Source organism: Musca autumnalis, unplaced genomic scaffold (assembly GCF_047663935.1).
Source record: "Musca autumnalis isolate F117 unplaced genomic scaffold, ASM4766393v1 scaffold_2, whole genome shotgun sequence".
Taxonomy (NCBI): Eukaryota; Metazoa; Arthropoda; class Insecta; order Diptera; family Muscidae; genus Musca; species Musca autumnalis.
Genome location: NW_027411755.1, coordinates 71,429,492 through 71,448,957, shown reverse-complemented (window position 1 = coordinate 71,448,957; position 19,466 = coordinate 71,429,492). Strand labels below are relative to the sequence as shown.

At 38.7% G+C, this 19,466-nt stretch overlaps 1 protein-coding gene across 1 annotated transcript in view; it reads left to right on the top strand.

Annotated features, from left to right (window-relative positions):
• Sur (Sulfonylurea receptor) overlaps positions 1-19,466 on the top strand; it is a 336,340-nt gene that overhangs the window by 168,040 nt on the left and 148,834 nt on the right. The window contains exon 8 of the mRNA XM_073967904.1: positions 15,709-15,846. Within this exon, the coding sequence (XP_073824005.1) occupies positions 15,709-15,846 (138 nt within the window). The remainder of the gene's footprint in view (positions 1-15,708; positions 15,847-19,466) is intronic.

The window sequence follows — 19,466 nt, the reverse complement described above, 5'->3', positions numbered from 1 at the left end:
ACAAAACGTGGATTTTTAAAGAATATTCTTCCAAAGGACTCGTAGACCACAAAACGTGGATTTTTAAAGAATATTCTTCCAAAGGACTCTTAGACCACGAAACGTGGATTTTTAAAGAATTTTCTTCCAAAGGACTCTTAGACCACGAAACGTGGATTTTTAAAGAATATTCTTCCAAAGGACTCTTAGACCACGAAACGTGGATTTTTAAAGAAATTTTTTTTAAATTGACCACATAACGTGGATTTTTAAAGAATATTTTTTCAAAGGACTATTAGAAGACATAACATGGAATTTTAAGGAATATTTTTCAAAAGGACTCTTAGACCACTAAACTTGTATTTTAAAGAATATTTTTTTTAAAGGACTATTAGAAGACATAACTTGGATTTTTAAAGAATATTTTTTTATATTGTTTTTACATAATTTATCTCATCTATGTGGTAATTTCTACAACAACTACAAATTTTTGCCACATTGAAATTGAAACCACAAATTATTGTGTCGCAACAAAACCATGCAATTGTAACAACATTTTCAAAATGTTTTATGTTCTTATTTTAATCCTTGTATTAATAGTATGGCTTTTCTTCCTACTCTATGAGCAACAAGAGCCCAAACACACACACATACATTCTTAAAATTCATACCTTATGTGTATGTGTGTATGTTTCTGCGCGCACTAACAACTCTCACACCTAACAAATTACATTTTTACAACACATGTATGCGCATAATTAATTTTTTCTTTCAAAAGGTGGATGCGGATGATGATGATGGAGTTCAACAATTCACACTGCAGTACGAACACCAAGAACCAACCATTTTGACTCAATACTCAGTTCATAGTCTTTATGTTGCTGTTGCTACCTTTTCCATGTGATATAATGAGTTCGCAGGCTGTCATTTGTTAAACAGTGCAACAAGGCTGTTTGTTCTTTACAAAACCCTCTGTGTTACTCCCGTATTATTTGCATGTTTTAACTTAAGTCATTTATTTGTTGTTGTTGTTTGGTTGGTTGTTTTGTTGGCTGGTAGGATGGAAGCTGTTGCTCCTGTTACTGGCATTACAAGCGTTTACCTTTTGACGTCTGTTGCTATAAATTTTCGAAAAGTAAACATATTTATTCAAATTAACCAACCAAACAACACTCAAACCACACACGTTTGAGATGCGGGGCACACACATACATGTATGCACATTAGGGTTATAACTTTTTGACATTTATTCTCAAATATGATTTCCTGTAGTGAGAATGAATGAACTTTTGCCTATTAATGTCTAAAGTAATATTCATTCTATTTTTTTGAAATTTTGCCTGTTGTGGCGAAGATAGTTTTTAATGATTTTTATTAATTTTCTCGTTTAGAGTTAAGCTTGATGATCGGAAATTTTTTGCAAGTGAAAAAGGATAGCCAATGACTCGAACCCACACAGTCACCAAATTACGTGACCGGGTTTCGCTGTTAGTTGAGCAGCTCTTCAGACGTATCGACTGTGGAATGGCTACTCTGTCCTAGAACTTTTCGTTTTTCAAATGCAAATGTGTTTTTATACATAAACGGATATTTGGCCGTTGAAATGTATTTCTTCATGACAAACGCTATTTTGCGCTGCCTTTGAAGTTATGAGTTTTGGCTTTGAACGCTAACACGCCGTGACAACATTTTTGATATGTTTTCAAGGACGTGGGTTCAAATCCCAACCGGGCTCAGTTGGTTTTTTATTTTTTGAAATTTTGCCTGAACATTTTTAATGATTTTTATTAATTTTCTCGTTTAGAGTTAAGCTATATGACCGGGAATTTTTTGCAAGTGAAAAAGGAAAGCCAAGGACTCGAACCCACACAGTCACCAAATTACGTGATCTGGTTTCGCTGTTTTTTATTATAGACAAGTAAGCCATGGCCATTGTCGGACGGGCCGACCATGTGATACCTAACACCACTACCACTTGGAATTAGCTTTCCACAAATCAAAATTTCTTTATGGAACAAATAAACTTATCGTAAACCTTGACCATCATGAAATCATGAAATTAAAAAATGTTGTGTAGCGTTACATAAAGCTATTTTAAAGGATTTTTAGTTGATTTTATATGAAATATTGACACAAAGTATATAATTTCAAAAGAGAGAGCTTACAATATTATAGATATAAGTTTGAAATTTGGAACAGAGTAAAATAAAGCATATCATAATACGTTAAGTATAGTCCTCATACAAAAGTTCCGCATGGTATTTTGAAGTTTTTAACCAAATTCTCCAACGGAATTAACGCAATAACTAAAAATCTTTCAAATGAATATTACACATGTAGATTTACGTGTTGGTGTATCCTAGAATTGTTAACCACAGTAGCTCTTATTTGGCATTTTCGATTCTATTTCAAAGACTCTCAGTATTTCTTATTCTTTAAAGTACATATCCATATATCACACATTAACTTCAGTCCCATTTAAGAAGTTAAGTTACTTTTGCCTTATTATGTTATCAATTGGACAAATTTTTACCGCGAGTACTGATGCTGATAAGAAGATCTACTTAAAAAACCTATTAATGTTATTTGTATACCATTAACTAATTGAAATAAATAATAAACATTTTTATCAGGAGTCGGGCGATACCAATTACGACTCATATACTCCGAATTCTACACGCAGTACTGTTTGAGACTACAAAACCCACATTCGGGCTCGGCAAAATTTTAGCTAAGTCCTGACAAAGGTTAAGTCGAAAAAACTTCTTCTGATATCCCAATGGTTGTTCCGCCTTTTTTCTGTCTTTATTGTACGATTAGATGTTTATGAACTCGATGACATTTAAAACTTTCCAAGGTCTATGACCAAAGATTAAGCACTTCTGTCGGCACCAACTTATGAAAATACATAACTTTTGTTTTCTCGAAAACAATTAAAAAATTATCAGTCGGGTTTGCCTACATAGATATACCCTCAGCCTGTTTGAGTTGAGACTTTTATCTATAGACAGATCGATCACGGGCTTCATAACCAATATCTCTGTCCTAAAAATTGTGTAGTCAGAGAGTTTCAGAATTTCGTGGTCTTTTTTGGACGTATACACTTTCCGACAAAATGATCGAAACATTTGGGTATAAAACTTCACGATTATGACTTCGATAAGAGCGCAAAGAAAGGTCCATTTTGGAAGTGGACCTAATTTTGGAAGTCATTCCTTTTGATAGTTATCGTGTCAATCCGTCATTTTAGTTGGTCATGGTAAGATTTAGAGCTTTTGAACCGTTATGTTTGTGGAGAAGATACCTGAAAGAATGGTCCATTTTGGAAGTGGACCTAATTTCGGAAGTCATTCCTTTTGATATTTATCGTGTCAATCCGTCATTTTAGTTGGTCATGGCAAGATTTAGAGCTTTTTGAACCGTTATGTCAGGAAGCATGGACTTACCCATGGAAAATAGAATATCGCTGTAAACAAGGCCGCAAGGAGTAGCATTGCCAAAAAAGGTCCAATAGAATCTCGAACAGCCCTTATATTACACTTATGTTGAAATTTTGTGAGGTAGGTATCCGAAGACCTTCTTGGTACTTGATATACTCATGTACGTCCAGAAGTTTTTTAGGATGTTCGAAGTTTCCGTGAAATCGGATATTTAAATTTTGTATGGGAGGTTTCTGAAGGAGTAAACCGATATAATCCATATTCGAACCTAATCTATGTCTCGAAGAAATCTATTTGGACCTTCGACAGTTATTGTGCGCACCATTTTAGTGAACATTTTGTAGACTTGTGGGAAAAACGGAGTGGACCGATATGACATAAAGTTCGGTTGATCCGTTCGAGAGTTATCATGCGGTCGAGCCAAATAGACGAAAGAACTGGGCTAAATCGCCACCAAATTATTTGAAGCGGATTTTGTCGAAACATATTTCGATGAGGTAAATTTTTATCGTATCGAAATTACAGCAGGTTTTAATACCATTTAACCAATGTTCGAGCATTAATTTAGTTTGCGGTTCCTTTCAGCTACAACTTTGTTAATGATAGGAAAAAATTCAGGTGGGTATGCTAATTATAGCAGATATTAGCACTTTATGACGCACAACAATACATTTTTCTCCATTAAATAAATAAATAAATAATAAAACAATTAAGGCAGTAAAACAATTTTCTTATTGGTTTTAGAGATATACTCCACGGAAAACACTTGATATATCGTACATTTTGTCCAGTAAACATGTCATTTGATGCACTTCCAATCCGCATAATACTAAACTCGTAATTTTTTTAATACAGAATGAGTTTAAAGCTCAGGGCCTTTATATTCATTATAGAATTCCTCGCCCCTTTATTATTTGATAATGAAATTGCATGAGAAAAAGAAATAATTCAGATTTCACTGGAAGTTTTCTCAAAAAAAATATTCAAACAAACAAAAAAAAAAAAAAAAATAAATATTTCTTAGACAACATGTTCATAAAGTATATTTTTGGTACATGACAATCAGAACAATCCAAGTTTTCATTTGAAAATTCCAAAAATAAAAATTATTTTAGTGTAAAAACGTAATAATTTCTAAAAGTAGCTCAAAAAATTTTAGTCGACCAAACCATTTCTCGGGTGGCCCGGCCCCCACCCTGCGTACGTCCCTGAGGGTGGTGTAGGGTATAAAAATCGCCGAAATGATTTTCAAATAAATCGCAGTCAAAGTTCACATTTTAGGGTTTTTTAAAATTTTAACTTTTTGGCTTGGAAACCGCAAGTCCTATCTAAATTGGATTAGAGAAAATATTGTAGCTGTAAAGATTCGCTACGAGATTAACCCTTACGACATTTTCGTAGGTTTTACCAGTGTTGAAAATAGAAGTTCAAATGTGGGCAATATATTTACAGCATCGCCTCCTTAAAACAATGTCATGTACGATGCCCTAAAACCGCTGACACCTTTACTATTATTTTTCAATCAAATGTCATGGTCCATTTCACCCGCTAAATAATATCAGATCATCATCCAAAATTGTATGCATCTTCTTCTACCTAAACTCTTACCTCGTGCAAAATTTCGCGATTATTGAGCTATAATTGCGACCTCTAGCGTTTTTATGATTACACTACAAACAAATAACAGGCTATATTAGGCCGTAATTCTATTACCTTATCATGTACACCAACACAATTAACATCAATAGAAAGGTCAAGCGTTCCTCTTTCAATTATAGTTTACTTGCCCGAAATGTCTCTTACAGGAATAAACATATATGCTGTATATTAAAAATTATCACACAAAAGTTGTGGTCCATTTAACCCTCTAAATATTATCTGATTACCATATCAATTGCAATCTTCTTCTCTGTTGTACACTCTTACATTATTTAAAACTGATAATAAAATGAAATTGCATTGCGACCTAAAGAGCCGCTACAAAATTCGATAAATATTTTGTTTTTGGTCCATTTTACCCGCTAAATATTTCACGACCATCACCAATAAAAATAGGGATCTATTCTGAACCCCACCTCCATACAAAATTTCGTGACGATCGGTCCATAATTGCGGCCTGGAGTTTGATTACAATTTATAAAGGACACGTGGACGGACGGAAGATTGGTATACCACATTGGGGGTCTCCGACGAATATTTCGCGGTGTTACATGGATTTTTACCAAAACAAACATATAATACCCTTTCCACATAGTGGTGTAGGGTATAAAAAGGTTCCGCATAAACCACTTTGAAAATTTTTTTTTGGAAAAATACTATAAAGTGAAAATAATTTTATTCTCAAAAAAATATTTGTGCGGAAGCTTTTTTATCGAATAATCTTACTCATAAAAAACATCATACAGGGATATGAGATTGTAAAAAAAGTCATAACCCTAATGCACACCTGCACATACAATTTTCATGTAATGTACATACATACATTACCTTACATACAGGAGTAATTAAAAATGAAAATTTTTGTGTAGAAATGCAATGTCAGCATTGCTTTAAAGACGAAATCATGGCTACAAGAAATGAATTCATGGAAATTGTCACCACGTCACCAGGATCAGTGTCCTTTGTGGTTGCCTGTTGCATTACTATTTATGGAGTAAGAAAAGGTCGTAGTTCACGGATCATATCACATTGTTTATCCGTAACAACGGCTATGTATTGCAGTTAATATGATGGGAAAAGAAGCAATTGTTTGTCTTTGAAAGCTTTTAGGGACGAACGATTTAAAATATAATTATTAAAATTGTATTCAAATATATGCAAAAAAGGTCGTCGTAGACTACATAAATACATGGACTCAATTCCGTTTCTATGAAAATATGAAATGAAAAAATTTATAAAGGAAATAAGTACATACATACAGTATCGGCCAAAACTAAAGCACCCCCTCAGTAAATTTTTTTGAAATGATAATTTTTTTATGAAAACTAAATTATAAATTTATTTTTTATTTTTCTTTTTATTTATTTATATCTTTATAATTGAAAAATACAAAAATAAGGAGATCAGAATTTAATAAACAAAAGTTAAAATTAAAAAAACATTTTAGGTCGCAAATATAAGCGGACAAAACTAAAGCACCCCCCCATTTGAGGTACAGCAAAAACTATTGAAATCAATATTTCGTTGCTTATCCTCTATTCTGGATGACACAATCACATCTTCTAGGCATAAAGGATACTAAATTATTAATTAGTGCAGGCGAAATAATTGATTTTCGGAAAATTTAGCTTAAATCCCCAAAATACTGAAAATCGGAAGGTACCGTTATATGGAGGCTATACCCAAACGTGGACCCAGGTCCACGATTTTAGGTGGATATGTTTTGTGACCACTAAGAACCCTAAGTACCATATTACAGCTAATTTAGTAGGAAAATGTGGCTTAAATATCCGAAATACCGAAGATCGGAAGGTACCGCTATAAGGGGGCTATACCAAAACATTAGCCGATATTGTTCATATTCATCCAAAATGATGCTACAGCATCCACCAGTCAAATACAATACGCTAACGTTTAAAAATTAGCAAAAGAACGAATTGCAGAAGAACGATAGACCAGCAAAAAAAACCTTTCATATCGACTAAAAATGAAGGAGCCAGACTGGCATTCGCCAAGACCCATTTGAACTGTTTTCCGATGAATCTATTTTTAATTTAAAGTATTTAGATGGTAAAAGGCTTGGACCAAATGGGCAACCGTTAAATCCTAAATATTGCAAAGACGCTGTAAAACTTGGAGGCGGAAGGTTTTGTGCTGGTCGTCGACTGAATAAGCCGGCGTCTACCGTTCTTTTGCAATTCGTTCTTTTGCTAATTTTTAAACCTAAGAGGTTTAGTATTTGACCAGAGAATGCTGTAGCATCATTTTTGGATGAATATGAACAATATCGGCTAATGTTTTGGTATAGCCCCCTTATAGCGGTACCTTCCGATCTTCGGTATTTCGGATATTTAAGCCACATTTTCCTACTAAATTAGCTGTAATTTGGTACTTAGGGTTCTTAGTGGTCACAAAACATATCCACCAAAAATCGTGGACCTGGGTCCACGTTTGGGTATAGCCTCCATATAGCGGTACCTTCCTATTTTCAGTATTTTGAGGATTTAAGCTAAATTTTCCGAAAATCAATTATTTCGCCTGCACTAATTAATAATTTAGTATCCTTTATGCCTAAAAGATGTGATTGTGTCATCCAGAATAGAGGATAAGCAACGAAATATTGATTTCAATAGTTTTTGCTGTACCTCAAATGGGTCAAATGGGGGGTGCTTTAGTTTTGTCCGCTTATATTTGCGACCTAAAATGTTTTTTGAATTTTAACTTTTGTTTATTAAATTCTGATCTCCTTATTTTTGTATTTTTCAATTATAAAGATATAAATAAATAAAAAGAAAAATAAAAAATAAATTTATAATTTAGTTTTCATAAAAAAATTATCATTTCAAAAAATTTTACTGAGGGGGTGCTTTAGTTTTGGCCGATACTGTACATAAATGTCAAATCGAAAAAATTACAAAGAAAATATTTTTCATTCCATATTTCATTGTACAAAAATCCCTCCCCATTCATATTGGCTCATTGATATGGGACCTACTTTTTACCGCCGAGTCCAAATGGCGTGTCTTTCGACACCATTTGTAGATAATGGAAGATCCTCTGGAGTTAGATGAATAGGTTTGGCAGGGCAGTTGACAAGGTGCAAAGTGTCGTGCGGCCCATGCCGCATACTGGGCAGATGTTTGGCACGGCTCGACCAATATCCGCCCATACGTTGTGGTGCTTAATGTGAGTACCTACTATGCAGTCTACCTCACAGTGCTCTTAACACCGTCTGAATACAATGCGTCTACCAACGCACCCGCACAGAAAGTACGAGTACCAATTCGCTCACACGTATTTGGACGTGATCGCCACCTGGTTAGGAGCGGAGCCTATCTAATGCAGTAGTTGAAATGCAACTTCACATTCGAGCCGAAACTCTACCCGCGATTTGGGTCTAAACCACAGCCACCGCGATGCTCCCACAAGGGGGCCAACACCAACTGCCAGGCCAGATCCGAAGATCTGGGGGCACCTGGCACCCGCGGTACCAGAGTATAGTCTCCGGTCAGGCTTCTTGGCCAATGACCACTACCAGTTGGACTCCAAACAGTCCCGGACTGGTGACCTCCTCCATTTAAGCCAGCGGAACAAACATCCAAGACAGGACCACAAACATTTAACATGCTGTCCTCACGGACTGCACAATGGGCACACAGGGACCGCGGAAACGGACGACACAACACAAACAATAGACGAAGCCACCCTAACGTATGACCGGCACGACATCCACACGAGGACCCGACGCCCCACCACACCAACTCCACCAACTCTCCTCCTCCAACACCACACGCCCAAATTGTAGAGATGACTATGTGGAGGAATTACCTCCACTAAGTCTAGTCCTTCTCCTAACAAACACTTCACGTGCAAACCTTCTTAAACAACAACTAAAAGTCCGCCTGTCTTCAAGTGCCCTACTGAAATCCCACCCCGCCCCTCCCTACGTGATACCCATATTGACTAAATATCTAATGTCATCATAGTACCGGCATTCCGTCAGTATATGCCGCCAGTCTTCAGTCATCGCACACATATAAATCTGTCCCGGACAGGCCTCTTGCATATAAAATTGCATTTAGAGAGTCATGCCCCGTCAGTAAAAATCTCATGCTAAAGCAGAAGTCTGGGCGGTTCAGTACGAACGTTGCGTCACGAATAAATTCGTACGTCACCCGGCCTTTGTCACTGCCCGTCCACCTAGTCCGCCACCTAACATCAGCACGCTCCCGAAGGATTGCACTCAGACAGTTGCAAGCCATGCTTCAGCTTGTACAGAGCAGTCCTACATCTATCTTCCAGGTCAAAGGGCAGGGTGCGAAGTAACACCTGCATTGTGTCCGTAGACACAGTGCGACACACTGGCAGACATGCTAACATGACCACTCGTTGACACGACAAGAGCTTCCTACATCCAACAGCAGAATCTGCTGCGGAACACCATACAGGTGCACCATAAGCAACAAAAAGCCCACCATATATGGTGCTCACGGAATGCCTGCTCAAACCCCAGTCGGTCCGCAAGACCCTTATAACCATACCAGCAACAGCAGTTAACTTGTCCTTCAAACGATCAAAGTGCGGCAGGAAATGCATTCTCTCGGCCATAGTTATTCCCAGGTACCTGACGCTTGACGCCGTGGTCACTAAATGTTTTGTTTTGTGTAGTGCGGGCCGCATACAGGGCAGATGTCTTGCATGGCGCGATCGAGTTCCGCCCAATAAGAATTTAGGCGACTGCAATATCCCGAGCGTAGTTGAGCCAAACCTACTCGTGGCACTTTTTTCACACTGTATTTGCTTATGGCCTTAGCAACTGCGTCCGTATGAATGCTATTCGGACCTGCCTGATATGCCTGTTGATCTAGGGGTTCTCACCTATATTGTTGGACTTCCCTCTCTAGAGCATGAATATCCTGCCTGGGTGTGTCGGACCTAGCCAGCAGATGGTGATTTGGATGACTCTCACGGTAACACCCGAGCAAGTACTGCAACGAAAGCATCTCATTGTGTTGCTGTACTGGAATAATCTTTGCCTTCTCATGTAGATGATCCACTGAAGACTTGAGGAGGCACCCTGTTGCTGTTCTCAGGGTGGCATTCTGACAAATTTGGATCTCTTTCCAAAGCGTATCAACTAAATTCGGGGACCAAACTGGCGCCGCATAGCTTACCACAGACCGACCTATTGCGTTATATGTGGTCAACAAGGTTTCTTTATCTGCACTCCAAGTACTGCGGGTTTGAGACAGATAGCTACGGCATGCGCGGACGACGTGAACGTAGTGTAGAATGTGACCCCTAGAAATTTGGTTAGTTTGTTGTGGGAATTATGCTACCATCTACCACGACATTCAACTCTCTTCTATACTGCGCCGTCCATGTGGTGAACTGATTGGCCGTAGATTTAGTGGTGGATATCTGCATATTCCGGCTAAATAGGAGTTCAATCTCACACACATGTCATCAGGGTAGGTACCTGACCCCAGGATCGTGCAATGATCCGCATAATTAACGATCTCAATGCCGCCTGGAGGTGCCGGAAAACAGGAGAGGTAGAGATTAAGCAGTTCCGGAGATATAGACTTTTTGTTCCTAAATTCCACGTACGACTGGTGTCCACACATATAATTTCTTATCCAACGTTTCCGACTTGGCCGGAGGGTTGTCTGCTCAATGTCCTCAAACAGCGTGGAGTGCCTGACAGTATCAAAAGCTTGATAAGTCAAGCGCCACTATCACACGGCCTATCCTGGTAGAGTCCTCGACAAATATATGTGGAGATGGCCTTCATCGCATTACCATGTCGTTCCGTGCTGCTTACGGAATCCATTCTGATGATCGGCAACTAGATACCTATTTCTGACCCTGGGGAGTACTAAGGCCCAAGAGTCTTTGCTAAGGGCAACAAAAACAAAATCGGCATGTATGATTCACTTTTGCTGGCATCCTTGCCTGGCTTCGGTGGTGGGACGACCCTGTCCATTTTCCAGACTTCGGGATCAATGAGGGTGGCTAGCAACAGGTTGAGAACTTTAGTGAGATTCTCCACTCCCAGCTCGACCATCTGTTTCAGCACTACCATGGAGATTCCATCAGGGCCCAACGCTTTAGATGATTTAGCGTTCCTGATGGCATTTGCAGGAAGAGATCTAATGGGACGTTATACTCTTCTCTTCGCCCTGTCACTCCCGAAGTACTCGACAAACTGTCGATTGAAATAACTTGGGCACCTCTTCGGGTCAGTGAACGCCACTTCGCCAAACGTAACTGATGTCCTATCTTCCCTCCTTCCGGGATTCGAGAGTGACTTAACCGTTGCCCACAATTCGCTTAAACCGGCACCAGTGTTGCAACTCTTCAGATGATTTAACCACTTGTTGCGCTTATGCTCGCCGGCTAGTCTGTTAACTTCCAGTGTCAGCTCCCTGACTCTGTGGTCACTGGCGTTGGCTCGACGAAGCTCATCACGCACATTTGCTAATTCCGTCGCCTCTGCTGGTAAGTTTGGTCTTACTTCGCGAATTTGACCAACAGCTATGTGGCGAGCGGATGCACCAGTGATGATGTCTCGGAAAGTCGTTTCCGCTACCCGAACGTCAGAATGATTGGGCAGTTCTCTGAAGCGGTGATTGGTGAACTCTCTGAAATCTGGTCCATCAGCTTTCTTATGATGGACAATAATGCGGCGTTCAGAGGTGATGAAATCGGTTGGTATGCTTATGGAGATACTTATGGGGAGATGGCCTGATCGAAGGGAAATGACGGGCTGCCAGGTAACGTCATTTGTTGCTATCAATCTGCTCAGCCAGCGCTGTACCCCTCTGGTCGTTTCCGAGGGCCGAATGTCACATCTCATGATGCGCATTAAAGTCCCCCAAGACCAGACGTTTATGACTTTCCAAAACTTGCTAATGTTAGGCTTGCAATCTGAGATACAACCATTTTTCGGCGGAAGGTATACAATCCGCAACACTATCTTGGCAGTTCCACACCTGACTGCTACCCGCATGCATTCCATGTACGGGTCATTAGAGTCAGGTTCAAGCGAGATAGGCCTGTATTGAACAGACTGGTGCAAAAAGTGAGCTAGTCCCTCACCTCCACTTCTGGTGCGATCCTTCCGAAGGACGTTGTTTCCTGCACCACCGCGAACTTAATCTTCTTCCGATTCATAAAATCCACTATTTGTTCGATCTTACCTCGGAGTCCATAGCAATTAAATTGCAAAAATTATGAATTTTCAGGAACAACAACGGCTGGTGTTAAATTCTGAGGGGACTGCGGGGGAGTTTTGTAATTTGACAACGAAAGAGTTTCGTGATCACTGGGGACTGTGTTCGCGCAGAATGCAGCAACATAGTCCCTGTCGTAGTCCCTCGCGTGGACAAGTCCATACCAACCCCTTAGATGCGCCCACTCCTGACATCTATTGAATCTCACCGAAGTTTGGATATTGGTGAAGATGCGGATGTGGCAAACACAAATATATTGGTCGCGTGTTTTCCTCCATCCCGGCACGGACCAAGGAATCCGGAGCAGGCAGAAAAACGAAACAAATACAAACACATGTACACTGAGGTGGTAGCCGCTGGCGGGAAAATTGACGTTGTGTGATTCTGGGTCAATCCGGTACGAGAGATCCCGTATCGATAAGACTCAGGCCCCATAGCGATAGGACTTGCCGTAATTTTGGAAAAATGCGAAACCCTAACAAAAAATCCTAAAAAACGTAACCTGAACTTCTTTATCTCAAATGATACAACCTGGAACAAATCAAAAACGTCAATCCTCTAGAGAACTTTCACAGCGAAAAACGAAACAAATACAAACACATGTACACTGAGGTGGCAGCCGCTGGCCGGAACATTGACGTTGTGTGATTCTGGGTCAATCCGGTACGAGAGATTCCGTATCGATAAGACTCAGTTCCCATATCGATAAGACTTGCCGTAAGCATGGAAAAATGCGAAACCCTAACAAAAAATCCTAAAAATGTAACCTGAGCTTCTTTATCTCAACATTGTTGTTTCAGAGTCCGCAAAAACAACCCAGATGTAAGCTGTTTTCGCTTAAAGTTAGTTAAGGCGCTCCGTGCATGACATTGTTTTATAAGGAGGCAATACAGTCAGTCCATTGTCCCAATTTGAACATCAATATCTCAAAAATGGTAAATCCTAGGAAAAAGTCATAAAGGTCAATCGTGTAGAGAATTCACTGCTACAATATTTTCTTTAGTCCCATTACAATACGGCTTGTGGTTTCCAAGCAAAATTGTGAAAACCTAAAAAACCCCAAAAAAGTGAACTTTGACCGCTATTTATTAAAAAATCCCTCCGTCGATTTTTTTTTTTTTTGTTTTTTGATTTTTCTCATCTATCTCTTCCCAGGTGTAAGCACCTTTCATTTAAATTTAGTTAAGGCGCACCGTGTATTAATACCCACTATAGCTTTGCTCAATTCTTTTCTTAAACCATTTTTTTATAATTTTGATGTAAATGGGTTCACTTCCTTTATCAGGTCTAAAAAGTAACTAATTAGTGAAGTCATTGTTTACTTTGGATGCAAAACGGATCAATAAAAGTTCTGGAATTTGTGTTGTTTTCCAATCAGCACATTATCAACCGCAATCATCCATGTATTAAATTAAGTTACATGAATTCTTAAATATTTAACCATCAAGGTTTCTACAACCATGCCGACAGATTATTGCATGTTTAATGCCTTACTTACTTTATCTTTTGCATAAGTATTGGATTTGTATAATTTTGCTACTTACCTAACCCATCCATCCCCTCCTAGGAGACACTTGAAGGACAAAATAAAGGCAATAAAATTCTTAGAAAATATACTTATATAAAATTTTGCAATCAATTAAAAGTAAAAGCGATTAAATCTTTAACATTGCGCCAAGGCATTTGTGTGAAGATATTCGGAGATTTGAATTGATTGTTGGTTGTATAAGTTGAGGAGAGCATTTTATTATCTCTTGAGAACACAACAATTAAATTAAATGAACAATCTTGAAATTGTATTGAAAGTGTAGTTTTAAATGGGGAAAATGAGTAGAAGACGGTGGCAATAAGCTGCCAAACAATTTGATAATACAAAAAAATATTTGTTTTTCTTTTCTTGAATTTTAATGCTTTTTGAATACTTTCCAAGTACTCGGAGCAGTTTATTGTTATTGTCATCTTTAAAATGTAGAAGTCTTTAATTGTGTCATTATCAAGAAACAGTGGAATGGGGCTGATAGTGGATGATGTCGGTAGTGTGATACTCTACGTCTGTTTTATTGGAAATGATAACTGTTTTCGGAGCATGTGTAAATCCTTTACGAGGAAAATTATCCGGGAAATAATCAAGTTTGTTTGATGTACATATGTATCTTCTCTTCTAAAAAGGGAATTGCAACATGTGATTTTAAGGCATAGGAAGCAGGTCCGTAAAATACATCATAGTGACACAAATATACAAAGGTAACGAATTCATAACCTTGTTTTCCAAACTCCGTAACCAAAACTCCGTAACCTTTTTTAACAATATAATCGTGCTTTTATATCAATTAAGAAACTGCTATAGGAGTACGAAGACATTTGTGGAACACCGTATGTATTCATTTTTACAGTGTTTAATTTAACTTACTTGGGTGTCCACTTAGTTCAAATCTAGTAACTCATTTTTAACACAGCGGCAGTTGATCAATCGAACTGAAGTTTCAGATTTGGACGACAATACGTGAATATGAAACCAAAACCAATATGGGTCCATTTTTCCTATAGCCCCCATATAGCGGTACAACCCGATTTGGTTCAAATCGAGTAACTCATTTTTACCACAGTTGCAGTTGACCAATCGAACTATAATATTGCACACTTTTCAGATTTGGATGACAATACATGAATATGAAACCCAAACTAATATGGGTCCATTTTTTCCTATAGCCCCCATATAGCGGTACCACCCGATTACAGTCGATTTGAGGATTTTGTCTTCATTTTTGTCCGAATTGGCTGTAACTTGGCATTCGATGTTACAAATTGTACAGATACTCTCCCACCAAAAATTGTGGACATGGGACAGATTTTGGTGTAGCACCATATAACGGTACCACTCGATTTCAGGCAATTTAAAGTTTTTATCTACATTTTCTGTCTAAATTGACTGTAACTTGGTTATGGACTTCCCAGTGGTCAAATAATTAGTCGCTTAACCTCAACAAGTATATTCTTTCTCATGATGTAATCTCTCAAATAAAACGCTTGCATTTAAATTAAAAATGGTGGCAAAATTAAACGACAAACGTTTTATTTGAGAGATTCCATCATGGGGAAGAATATACTTGTTGAGGCTAAGCGACAAATTATTTTCTAGTTTTAAGTGCATTAATAGAAAAAACACCGAAACTTATTTTTTTAAATTATTTTTTATTCACTTTTAAAATTTTAACTGTTGCAGACCTAAAAATTTATCATATCGATGACGATCTCTAAAGTAGGGTGTGAAACAATATCGCCATTCAAATATTCAATTGTTGCAATAGTTTCCCATAACATGTTTAATAAAATGTTTAAAATTATTTCCTTCTTTGTTTTTTTTTTTTTTTATTATTATTTTCTTTCCATTTCAGATTGGCGTCGTCATGTATTTGCTGTACTTAAAATTGGGCATAAGCGCTGTAATTGGTTCGTTTGTTTGCATTCTCACAATGACTCCATTGCAGTTTTTAATTGGCAAGGCAATGTCTAAAAATGCTGAAATAATGGCGGTAAGTAATGTTGTGTATTTTAATTGTAGTTAAAATGTATAAACTTCTATAGTACAATACTTTAACATTTCGAACTCCTTAAAGTATGCCACAATTTTGTTATTGTTTCACTTGTAACACAATGCCTGAAAGTATGCAATATTTACTTTCAATTACATTCATGTCTTACACTTTCCCTCCACACACACACTCACATCTATGCATTGTTACTTTTCGACCTTTTTCCGTTTTCTGGGTAATTTATAAAACTTGGGACCTAACTTAAAATCTCATCCTTAAATCTGTATCTCTTGATTGTGTGTATGATTACATGGAACGGGGTTAATGAAATGAAAATACTTGCTAGGCTGTTGTTATTTAAAAAAACAAAAGTTATTTTAGGTTTTAAGGGAAACAATGAACTCATACAAATCTTTTCCCTACTGAAATATTGATGTTAATTAACACAAATTTTTCTTTTCTGTTGGAAAAAAAATCTTTAAAAGCAACAAAGGAGTTTAGTTCGTTCTAGAGAATGAATTATGTATTAAAAAATATATTTATTAGGGCGAACCAGAAAATAAAAAATAAAAACAGTTTTTGGTGATCGGTTAACGTTAACCCGTGCCACCCGAGCAATCTTTGTTTCCCTAATATTTGTATTGTTGCCAAAGAGGATTTCAGTTAATCCAGATTAATTTCCGTTAATTAAAAAATTTGAATTGTAACTTACATTTTTGTTGAGCATTTACTTTGAATCATTTCATCATTCTAGTCTTTCGAATTTATTACCTCCACCCCATTTGTTCTTTACATTCTTTCGTTTGTTTGTATGCATGTTTGCGAATCAATTGGCATTTCGTCCGACCTCTGTAGAACATTCTTGATTGAGCATGCTAGAACAGCCTAAGCATCATCGAGCGAGTGGGTTGTAAATCAGACCGCGTAATAACACCGTCAGTGAGGTTAAGTGCGAAGTAAAGCGTTGTGCCTAGTAGAGTCAAGCGGTATGCTTAGTGAAGTAAAGTCAATAAATCATATTAAGACTCTTGGTCTAAGGAGCCGGCGTTTTATTTTAGTTAAACCTAATTCCGTGTTGTGGCCTTCGGTGCTCGGAAATGACCAGAGGGATATAGTGCTGTCTGCGCAGATTGATAGCTCTACTTTGTGCACTGTAAATGGGGATGCCAGTACCAGAATTAGCAACCCGTCGTTTTTCTTGGTTCAGACCATCTCCCCATAATTGTCACCACCTTCGAACGCCGCACTTCCATCAATCATGGGAAGCTATAGGCCTAGTTTCAGAGAGTTCACAAATCACTGCTTCAGAGATCTGCACAATACGTCTCGGCTAGCATAGAGGACTTTCCGAGATATCATCACTGCTAAAGCCACTCGATGGTCGAATATCCAAAGTGAGACCAAATTTCGCAGGAGCGGCGACCAAATTTCCCAGGGCACCAAATGAGCGTGATGAGCTTCGTCGAGCCAAACCCCTAGTCAGGGAGCTGGTGTTAGAAGTTATCAGGTTGGTCGGTGAGCATAAGCGGAGGAATTGGCCTAAGCATCTGGATTAGCCGGAATAAGTGAATTGTGGGCAACAGTTAAGTCACTCCTGGAAAGAAGAAAAATATGACCTCTGTCGCATTTAGTAACGTTACGCTGACTGATCCCAACAGACGTGCATGTTATTTTAATCGACAGTTTGTCAAGCAGACCAGGAGTGACAGGGCGAAGCGAAGAGCCCTACACCCATATCGTTACCGAAGTCTGGAAAATGGACAAGGTGGTCCAATACAGAAGCCAGCCAATGATGCCAGCAAAGTTGAATCATACAAATCAATTTCGTTTTTGTCGCGCGTAGCAAAGACTCTTCAATTTACTCCTCCCCAGAATCAGAAACACCTATCCAGTTGCCGATCCCACTGTGAAACAGCATTTTTGGGGGGTGGAAAATTCCTTTTGGAGATGAAAGCCCTTGGTGAGTATATTAAGAACCCAAAAGGAAATTTTCGCCATAGGTTTCTGAGATATCGCGTGATGATTGTTTTGATTTTCCCCTATAATACTTGGGAAAATAGCTTTATATCTCTGTTTAGCGTTATTGTAGCTTCGTTTTGAGGTGACATGTCTTCAGTCAAATCGATACTTGGGAAAATAGCTATATATCTCTGTTTAGCGTTATTGTAGCTTCCTTTTGAGATGACATGTCTTCAGTCAAATCAAATGGTGAATCTTGTCATGACCTTTTCGCAATTTCTTTCTTCAGCCGTAATAAAAGTACCATAATATGAGATTTTACAACATCCAAATATTCTAAAAAAATGTTGCTCAGAAGATTTTAAGTACGGTTCTCACTGACAACTAATCGATATTGTCGCCTTTTCATAGTTCTGTTTGTCATTTACCCGGCTTCTTAATTTACTCACCAAGGTCTTTCATCTCCAAAAGGAATTTTCCACCCCTCAGATTTTGAGTTCCATTTTGTGTCACAGTGTAATAAGCATGGGTTCCGTTGGCAGCACAGCACGACAACAACAACAGTGCTGCGCGCCATCTCCACACATATTAGTCGAGAACTCAACCAGAGCAAGCCGTGCAATAGGACAGATATACTGAGTTTTACGTGGGTACCTGCCTTTCAGCCTAACCCCACGGTGTTCTCAACATCGGACGGAAACAATGCGTCCATGGGCGCCCTCAACACAAGAGTGAGTACCAATTCGTTCCCACGTATTTGGACGTGTTCACCCCCTTGGTTTGGGGGGAACCTATCTAACACTCCTGCCTTGCTGTGGGTTAGGCACCCGGTTGATAATGCAACTCCACATTTGAGCCAAAGCTCTACCCGCGATTTGGGTATAAACCACAGCCACCGCGATGCTCCCAACTGTCAGGCTAGATCTTTGCGATCTAGGGGCTCCTGACACCCGTGGTACCAGAATATAGCCTTCGCTCAGGCTTCGTAGTATAAAAACTACTACCAGTTGAACTCCAAATAATTCGGCAATAGGACAGTGTTGGTGGTGCTCGACTTATCGAAATCCTGTGATACTGTCAAGCACGCTACCCTGTTTGCGGACATTGGCCAAACTACCTTTTGGCCAAAATTTTAAAAGCCCCGTACTCGTATAGTGAAACAGGGAGTTTCCCAACCTGGGTTGATATCGCCGGAACTGTTCAACCTCTACCTCTCATGTATTCAACTCATCCAGGTGACATTGAGATCGTAACGTATGAGAATGATTCTTCATTCATAGCGTCAGTTACCTTCCTTGAAGCCATTTGTGAATGGCTGAAATCCTATTTAGCTGATCTTACCACCTTTTTCCACGCGAGGAAAATGCAAATATCCGTCACTAAATCTACGGCCACTCTGTTCACTACATGAACTGCAGAGTTTAGTACTGAGTTGAATATCATGGTAGATGGTAGCAGAATTACGACCAGTAACTACCCCAAGATTATATAGGTCATATTCGGCAGCATGCTTACGTCGCCCGATCATGCCACAACTATCTGCGACAAGCTGATGGGTAGGCGCAAGGTCCTCAAGTCTCTAGTCGGCAGCACTTTGGGATACAGAAAAGATAAATATACTTTGTTGTCATGACACCATGTAAAACATCTGCCCAGCATAC